General features: G+C 42.5%; 2 protein-coding genes across 3 annotated transcripts in view; both read right to left on the bottom strand.

Annotated features, from left to right (window-relative positions):
- COMMD1 (copper metabolism domain containing 1) overlaps nt 1–4,014 on the bottom strand; it is a 63,450-nt gene extending 59,436 nt beyond the window's left edge. The window contains exon 1 of one of the 2 annotated variants that reach the window (XM_017726734.1): nt 3,999–4,014. The gene's annotated coding sequence lies outside the window, so the exon portion shown is untranslated. Of the gene's footprint in view, nt 1–3,780; nt 3,797–3,998 lie in introns of those variants that run through there. The other variant, XM_017726731.1, reaches the window with a different exon arrangement.
- A 664-nt stretch (nt 4,015–4,678) lies between these two features.
- Nucleotides 4,679–8,998, bottom strand: CRLS1 (cardiolipin synthase 1). Its single transcript, XM_017726730.1, has 6 exons — nt 8,847–8,998; nt 8,264–8,393; nt 7,717–7,802; nt 7,296–7,364; nt 6,869–6,960; nt 4,679–5,388 (listed from the first exon to the last, which is right to left on the bottom strand). Exons 1-6 carry the CDS (start codon nt 8,946–8,948, stop codon nt 5,301–5,303), a joined length of 567 nt encoding a protein of 188 aa, XP_017582219.1. The 5' UTR covers nt 8,949–8,998; the 3' UTR covers nt 4,679–5,300.

Raw genomic sequence — 8,998 nt, 5'->3', positions numbered from 1 at the left:
TCCTTTATCCTCCACAGCCGAGTGAACCTTACAACTGTTCTTCTACTCTGACTTTTCCTGTAAGGGCAGATCCCTGTGCTGAAGATCAAGTAGTCTCTTCCTTCTCAAACAGGGGTAAAAATGCTTTGGAAACCCCTCTTGAGGTCACAACAGCACCTTCATAGGGCAAGGGCTGCAGGAGGGTGACACCCTAGCAGGAGGGTGACAGTCTTTAAGGACAACACACTTTATATGCTGCATATCAAGCCCTTGGTTCCCACATACTATTTATATAGTCTGATTAATATTTTACCATTCACATACCAGGATATTTATTACAGATGGTAACTTCCTCAGTACTTGTAAAAAAAACCAAACAAACCAAAACAGCTTATAAATCAAATATAATATAATATTTCTATTCCTCATGCTGAATTTTTTATTATTATTTAGCCTATGTAAAGTCTGCTCCAAAGCAGAAGAGTGAAGGAAGACACTTTAAACCCAGCAGCAAAGGATCCCGTTCAATAAATGCAAGAGCTTACTGCCACCAAAAGGAAAACAGTGGGATTACTCCACATGGAAAGGAACTATCACCAGCGGTCTAATACTGTAAATTAAACTTATGTAAGAAGCAGACATATTTGGTGTTTTAAACCAGATAACCTTTCAAAAACCCAAAAAAGCTGGGGGGTGAGAATTTGCAAAAGTTGATCTCCCCTAGTTTCTCAGTGTTTTGCAGCCTTAAGGGACAGAAGGCTGGGAAGGATGAAGGCAGAGGGCAAAACACAATTAACACAACAACATTGAAATTGCATGGTTCTCCAGGGCCAGCCATCCTAGGGCTTTGTTCTGCCTTCCAAGACATTCCACAGAAAAAATCAGATTTTTTTTTTAAGTAAATGTAATAAAGAAACATGATTTCATGACAAAATAAATTTGGCATTTTAGGATCAGCTGATCCATGCATATTCAGTAGATCGACGGGCAACAAAGGAAACAGCTGTAAGAAGTACATCATAATGACATCTTTTATAAGCATAAACCCAGGATTACTCTCTATATAATCCAGGGGGAAAAAAATTAAATATTTTGTTGCTGCAGTAAATATTATAGACTTTTGTGGCACTTATTCATCTCCATGCTTTGCACAGGTGGAATGCAGAAATGTATTGGAAAGTCCTTCACCTTATTTTATGCTCAGCTCCAGTGACAGCAAGAGGCTGATTTATGGTCCAGATCCATGTTTACTGCTCAGAAGACATGAACTACTACAGCAGTTAAGTCACAAGGGCAATGAATCTCTCTGCTTCCAGACTTTCTATTGCTTTCCTGCTGTTTGCTCCCCTTCCTTCACCACCCAGAGGAGGAAGGAAAAAAACAAGACCACAAAAAGATAACAAAGACGTATTTTCCCCCAGCTTCTGCAATTTTAATCATACAGATTTTTCACAATTAATTATCAAAACTGGAATAAATATGCTCAGAAATTAATATGGCAATTGCCAAGGAAGGGAACAGGCAAATCTTGCAGTAAGTTTTGCTTCTTCAGGTGCCGAGGAGACACCAGCACCCAAGAGCTGTGTCCAAAGACCAAGATGTTGTAAGCACAGAGGATCACTTTTGAAGTTTGCTGCTATCAGCAAACACAGTGTGACACAAAAACCCTCCAGGTTTCAAGTCAGGGAGATACTAAAACAGGAAGACAAGTTTAAGCCTCCCTACTTCCAAAGCACAGTCCTAATATCAAACTTTCCCCCCCAAAACTGGCAGGTGTGAAGGAAACAGGGACCTCCAGAACGACCAGAAGGCCAAGCAGTTCTTTTAGGATGCTCTAGAGCAGAGATCCTAAAAGTATCCATGGTACTTAGGTATCACTTCCTTTAGGTTACCCACTAGAAATAAGCCCCGCAAAATCCACACACACTCAACATGAAGCTGCACCTGCACAAAGCAGTTTGCTTAGCCCAAAACTCCAGCTGTAAAGCTGCACTACACAAACTTGAGGTATTTCACAGAAATTTCTCCCATCAGAAGATGAAAGGCAGCCATGGAGACCATGAGACACTCCCTGATAACAGTGAGATGTTAATTTATGTTGGAAGGTGTGAGTGACCTCAAAGACCACAAGTGCTGCCAGTTTTGGCTCTTAAAGCAGCACGCAGAGAATGTGATGCCCTCTCCCCAACAGAACCTCATCCTCCTAAGCTCTGTGCCTGTTGTACAACAGTGGGTGAATGCCCACAAAACTTCAATCCCCTTGTGTCTTGTGGGGCCTGAATTAACATCATATTCAGCGTGTGACATCTCAATGGTGCTTGAATGAAAGTTGTATTTGAGAGGAGGGAAAGAAAAAAGCCCACAGACAAAACCAGAGAGCCCTACAAGAATCAGTCTTTGTGATCCAGCTTTCATTGCAGGCTTTACAGGGCATCATATGAATCTGATCATTAAATAAACAACAGAATCTTCATAAAAGCAGAAAGCAAGTGAGATCATCCTCATCAAATTCCGAATCTCTCAATTATATTTAAAACTACCGACCAGGTTTATAAATCTGGTCAAACAGCCTTGGGTTCACCCACAAGGTGGCAGTGGCCATCCAAGGTTTTAATACCTGGATGCTCCCTGAGCCACATGGAGCTGCCGGGAGCTACACTACGCTTTTCACTGTGAAGAAAAGCCACCAAAAAGCTCCATTACGGGGAAAAAGATCTTCTCCCTTACACATAAAGCAAAATCTGTTGATTAAGTAAAATGGCTTGCTTCATCATTAGATGTGCTTTCCCCCAAACACTAATTTTTTACAAGGAAATTGCAGTTCTTCTCAGAATGTAATAGGTATTTATTTCCAGGTCGCCTTTCCCCCTGCTCCTGCTCCGGAGGAGTGGCCAGAGAGCCCGAGGCACAGAATAACAGAATGAGATGAGCCGGAAGAGAACCACAAGGATCATCGAGTCCAACTCCCGGTCCTGCACAGAACACCCCAAGGGTCACACCCTGTGCCCGAGAGCATTGTCCAAACGCTTCTTGAGCTCTCTCAGGCTTGGTGCTGTGACCACTGCCCTGGGGAGCCTGTTCAGTGCCCAAGCACCCTCTGGGTGAAAAACTTTTTCCTAAACGTCTCCTGACTCAGCTTCAGGCCATTCCCTCGGGTCCTGTCCCGCCCGTTCCCCGCACCGGGCTGTGCCCGCTCGGGGATGGAGCCGGAGGTGTCACCGCGGACCGGACCGGGCCGGGCAGGGCAGGGCAGGGCAGGGCAGGGCAAAGGCCAGGCAGTGAAGGCAAGGTAAAGACAGAGACGGACGAGGTGAGGAGGATGAGGTGGGGGATGAGTAGTAAGGCCATGGCAGGGAAGGGAAAGGTAAGCAGGGCAAGGCCTGGGGTGGGTTTGCAAGGCAAGACAAGGTTGAGGGAGGCAAGAGAAGGCAAGTCAGAGGAGAGGCTTGCAAGGGAAGGGCAGGCCAGGAAAAAAGGGGTAAAGAAGTCAAGGTGGGGAATGGGTGAGCAAGGCAAAACAAGGCAGTGAAGGGGTAAGAAGGGCAAGGGTAGGACACAGAGGGCTCAGTAAGGAAGTGCGAAGTTGGAGCATGCACAGCAAGGCAAGAGACGGCCTGGAATGGCAAGGAAATGCAATGTTGGGAAGGGAAAGGCAAGGGAGGGGGAGGCAAGGCAGAGGAATCATAGGAGGAGCAGGCAAGGCAAGGCTTGTGGCCACCCAAGCCCGCTCCCGGCAGCGCGGAGAGCACCGGCCCCAGCAGCCACACGCAGTTTATCGAAGGCAGATCTACGGGCACGTACCACCGAGTCAGTGTACACTGAACCTGGTACTCGCTGAACGGTCCCCGGCGATTTCATGGAATAGGTGAAAGGTGTCTCGTTGAAGAAGTAAAGAAACACCTCCCAACCAAGCCCCAACTACATTAATCAGAACCCAACAGCAACCACCTGACTGGGTACAATAAATCTCTGCTTTTCGAACTGTTTTTTCACGAAAAATACTCCATTTCACTACTCACATATTTTAAGGAAACTTCCACAGGCTCGGCCCTCTATCCTTTGCTGAAAGATCCAGAGTTGACCACAAAACACGGGCCAGTTAAAACAAAGGTACTAATAAAGATCAAGTGTTTTCTCTGTGCACTATTTGATACAAATTTCAATATAAAAAAGCATTAAAACAGTCTGCATATACAAACATATTCTGTCACAAAAGAGACTGTGGGCTCTCAAAAGAGGTGCCTACAGAGTTTTCTTCTGCTAATACTACAGTGGTATTATTTAGCTCCCGATTTCAATCATTTAAACCCTTCACAGCTGCACTCTTTTTTATGACATAAAAGAAAAATCACACTGTCAGAAAGAGAAAACATGAGTTTATGATCAACTTGACCTGTTCTGCCTTGTTCTCTCTTCTGTTCTGTAGGTAGAGAACAGGCAAAGAACAAGCTGTCCTTGCGTGGGGGGCAGCACAAAGTACCTCTTGAAACTAGAAGTACAGGAAGAATTAACAGTAAACACATCTAAAAGTTTCTTCCACTGTCTCCATTCATTTGGACAGTGTTTTAAATGTCTTCTTTAGCCAGTGGTATTTGGATTAAACAACGTCTTTAGAAGCTTTAAAGAATCTGGAGATACAGGAGTTTCTTTCAATTGCTAGGAATGAATACATAGGATGAGAAACTTAGATCCATCTGGGTACAGTTCATCATTGCTCATATTTTAAAAGAAAAGGGAGCAGGGTAGGAACTCTTCATGGCTTATCCATATGACAATGGAACGCAACGTAAAATTTCTCTCTGGTTTGAATTTCTGTCCCTCGATGATGTGCTTTCTTCTGCTGCAACCAGAGGCATGTCATTAAGTTCTATGAGCAGTGCTGGTTTACTAACTTAGGTTGAGGTACAAAGACAAATTTGTTCTTGTAATTGCTTTTTCTTCTCAGATCTCAGCGTACGCAGGGCCTTGCATGAATACGGCAGAACAAATCTGGTGCCAACTGTGTGTCTTGACTTCAAAACCAGCATAAAATTACTCAGAATGCACATGGCAGCAACAAGTAGCCCGTGTTTTTAAGAATGTTATTTATTTTGTTTTTGTAAACAACCTCATTTTTAAAGAAATTAAAAATACATTGAAAAGTCTCTCTCTACATATATACACAGTACATGTTCAAATTTCACTTCACTGTGATGCCATGGTTTAAGCAGAAGAACAAAGAGTGCTTTGATCCAAAACTCAGCTGCAATACCACCACCTCTGGGGGCACAGCATCTTCCTGCCCTTCCAGGAACACTTCATTTTTTATCACCTGCACCACTTCACTTGTTCTTGATCACCTGCACAGTTTTTCTGCCGTAGTGGTAATAGCTGTAGGCAGATGTCACCGTTGTGAAAGCTGTGATGCACCTTTGGGGAAGAGAGTTCCTGTAAGTCATGTGGGTCTATAGACAATATTAAAAAGTGGTTTGGGTTTTTTTTAGCATTTGTTTTTAACTACACAGTCAAGAACCATGCTCCACAAAAATGCAGCTTACAGTTTATGTGCTGAAATTCAGTGTTAAGGGGAGGATTAGATGAACAAAGGATCTGCCATCCAGTGGTAAGCAGCATGCTTCAGTGTAACTGCATACTAGGACATATTTTCACCACACTAGCACTGGTTTTAGAGAAAACAAAAGATTCAGCAATCGATGCCTACATAACTTTCACTAGCTTGAGAACTGGCAGATATAAGAAACTATTCCCTGATAGTGTGAACAGGGAGCATTCAAACCACTCAAGACTTGAACTTACCATTTTCACCAAGTTCCAAAGCTAAAGGGTTCTTGCTTCAGCACCTTTTGTTTCCTTCCCAGACCACAGTTACTCCTAAATTAGCAGTGCTCATCTGTGTGAAAGGCTGACACCACCCTTGAGGTGGGAGTCACTGCTACAGCCCTGCCTGCCCCTCTGTTCCCCACTGCCCTCCCTGGGCACTCTGCCAGGGAGTTTCCAAGAATATTCACAATTGCATCTGGCAAATGACACCCAGATGCAATTCTAGATCTTGTTTTACCACCAGGATGAAAAACCACAGACTGTTAAGATCAAGGTTCATTCATAATTCCTTAAACAATTCCTGGTTTGGGTTGGTGGTTTTGGTTTATTTGGTTTGGTTTTTTTTTCCCTAGAAGACAAGTAACACTGGATTTTGCACTGCTTTTGGTTACTAAGTAATTCTGGCATCTGCTGTTCAGAGCTCTTTGTTCTGAACTCTTACCTAACAGCTCAGGAAAAATAACTGCACTTGTAACACCTGCAGCCAGCTGCAGTTCAGCTCAGATCACCAGTGACAGTGAAAGGAACAGCATTAGTTAAGGAGGCAAGCTCCTGTATGCTTGTTCTCACTCCATCCCTCCCCTTCCTTCCTAAAGTCTACAGGAATCACCATTTCTCCATGTGCTTTTCAAAGAGGCTGCAGAAAGCTGGATTTTGAGACAGTAGGTACAGTATAAAGCAAAAATAAGAATGGCTATTTTTACTGATCCCAAGGTTGCTTTTTCAGGGACACTTACGGCATGAACAAATGAGGAATCCACACAGCCTTTCTTCCTGCTCCCTTCTTCTCCATTGATCTAATTTATGTTTTGACTGTGTACCATGTCTATTCCAAAGACTTATTTCTAAGCTATTATTCCTGGATCTTAACTAGTTTCATGTGACCACTTTTTGCTTGTATAGTAAATTAAGTACCAATAAATATCTAATTCTGGTATCATTTAAGACTAAAGGTGTAAAAATTCAGGCATATGGGCTTATTTTTGTTCCACACGAATTAATCTCAATTACCAGTTTCTTTAGGAGCACATTAAATTATCTGGGAAAAAAAAATTAAGATATTAGTTACCATAATGTCTGCAGATATATGCTGTCCACATAATTGAAAACAGGAGCTGCTAAAGAAGCTGCCACCAAAATCAGCTGAACAGCTGTGTTCATCTGAAAAAAGCAAAATAGGAATTGTGAGCAACATGAAGAAGTACAGTGCAAGGAATACCAACACACACTTTTATTGCTGCTTTAAGGATTAGTCTAAATAAATAAAATTTATTTTAAAATCTCCTTTAATTAAGCATTTTACACTCTCAAAATTAGCACGTGCTTTGACAGAGCACAGTTGAAAAACCTTTCAGGACCTATGTAAATTGCCTCCAAATTAGTTGCAATAATTCCAAACTGTACTCAGAAGTAGTGGTAAATTATCCCCACCTTCCAAACCACCCAATGCCCCAAGTACCAAGGAGTTATCTTTTGTAATGAGTTACTGCTCTTACCTTGCTAATGAATGTTGGTTTTAATTGTGCAGTAGCGTAACAGGGGTTAAAATACCTACTCAGTGTTCTCTGTTGGGGGAGAAAAGAGGGAAAAAAAATGCAATCCTCGTACGTTCAATTTGATATACCTGTTCACATGATACAGACAAGGCAACTGTAGCACTAAAGAGCTGCACTGCTCTGTTGTGAGATTTATTACACATTAAACACAGGAAAAAAGTTATCAGTAGCTCTGACTTATCTTTAGAAAATGTATTTTATGAAACACTGCCCTGCTCAGAAATCTAGCTGGCAAAGAACAAGCATTACATCTTGTAACCATCAAGTCTCAAGATGAAAAATCTCTTGGCCACAACTTTGCTAAAAACTTCTTAATTTATTTTTTTGCCATGATTCCATGTTTTTAATGCTGTGCACTCACCGGTGGAGAAAGAGTTTTGTATCGCACGTAAAAAACAGCGGCAATGAGCGCTGCATCCCGCAGGATAATCATGGAAGTCAGTGGAACTGGAAGATCAAGCCAACACCAGCCAGTGAAAAATTGTGTCCGTGATTAAATGTAAAACACAACCAAAAGAGCAGAAAATACGAAGACAAAAGAACCACTCTCGAATTCTCCTGAATGAGTTCTACCCATCACTGAGGAGTTTAACACAACTCCTGAAAGGGTTTAAGCTGAAGTCCTAAAACAATCCAGTCCATGAAAAACAATTTTATATAGCTACTAACTATTTTTGCTTTAAAGAAAGTGCATTGAAAAACGGCAGTACATGCCAGTTGTTTAAGAATGCAGCAGCAGCTGCTTCCTGTAGGGTCCTTTGGAAAGTATTTAATAGGAGGAAAGAGCAACTGGCAAGGTAAGAGTTCCAAGAGATACACAGTTTTCCTTCTGGAAACACAAGAAATGTTGCTACACATAAATTGACCTTGTTCGCCTTATCTAGTACACACAACAGCCGTTTCCTCACCTGGGATAAGGTTTGCACACGTTAGGCTCACATAGAGCACGCTGATGAGAATTTTATCTGCCAGGGGATCGAGAGCACTTCCCAGTGCTGACTTCTGATTAGCCCAGTTCCGTGCAATAAATCCATCCAGCTAGGAAAACCAAAATTCAATAGCTCTCTGTTAGAAGAGTATGAACCAAAATTGCTCACGTAGGCTACTGTTACAGAGATATTTAATGTATAACAGCAGGTAAAATGGCGAGTTTAACTATGATAAAATGTGATACCTCTTAGCTGACACTTGTATCACAAAAACAACCACCAGACGCACAAGCACTGAGTGGCCAATGCCCACCTGGGGCCGGTCATGGAGCTCTGACCTCCCTCTTTCCTCCATTAGCATAAAGTCCCCTTTAGGCACCTGCAAATTCCCTTTGCAACACCACAAAACATATATATATAGCATTCCTAGAAATCAACAACTATAAAAATGAATCTGTTTTATCCATTTCCACTCTATGTTGGAGTCTAAGTTTCAGTGCATGTCCACGGGATCAGCGTGAGCCCACTGTCCCAATGCCTTTCCAAACTGATGCAGACGTACCAGGTCCGTCACGCCAGCCAGGACAAAGACACCAAGTGCAACGCTGAAATTCTCTTCAACGATCAAATAACCTAAAACTGGCGCCAGACCCATTCTCGCCATGGACAGGATATTTGGGATGGTCCAGGGGTTTTCATACTATAAAGCAAGAA

Source organism: Corvus brachyrhynchos, unplaced genomic scaffold (genome assembly GCF_000691975.1).
Source record: "Corvus brachyrhynchos isolate BGI_N302 unplaced genomic scaffold, ASM69197v1 scaffold312, whole genome shotgun sequence".
Classification (NCBI taxonomy): Eukaryota; Metazoa; Chordata; class Aves; order Passeriformes; family Corvidae; genus Corvus; species Corvus brachyrhynchos.
This window is presented reverse-complemented; position numbering and strand designations above follow the sequence as displayed.

Bases quoted from the DNA above. Each gene is read 5' to 3' on its own strand.
- CRLS1 (XM_017726730.1), bottom strand. From the start codon at position 8,948: ATGGCGAGAATGGGTCTGGCGCCAGTTTTAGGTTATTTGATCGTTGAA. The intron at 8,394-8,846 runs GTACGTCTGCAT...TGGTTTTCCTAG, and splicing joins TGGCTGGCGTGACGGACCTG to CTGGATGGATTTATTGCACG. The intron at 7,365-7,716 runs GTGAGTGCACAG...CTCCCCCAACAG, and splicing joins ACAAAACTCTTTCTCCACCG to AGAACACTGAGTAGGTATTT.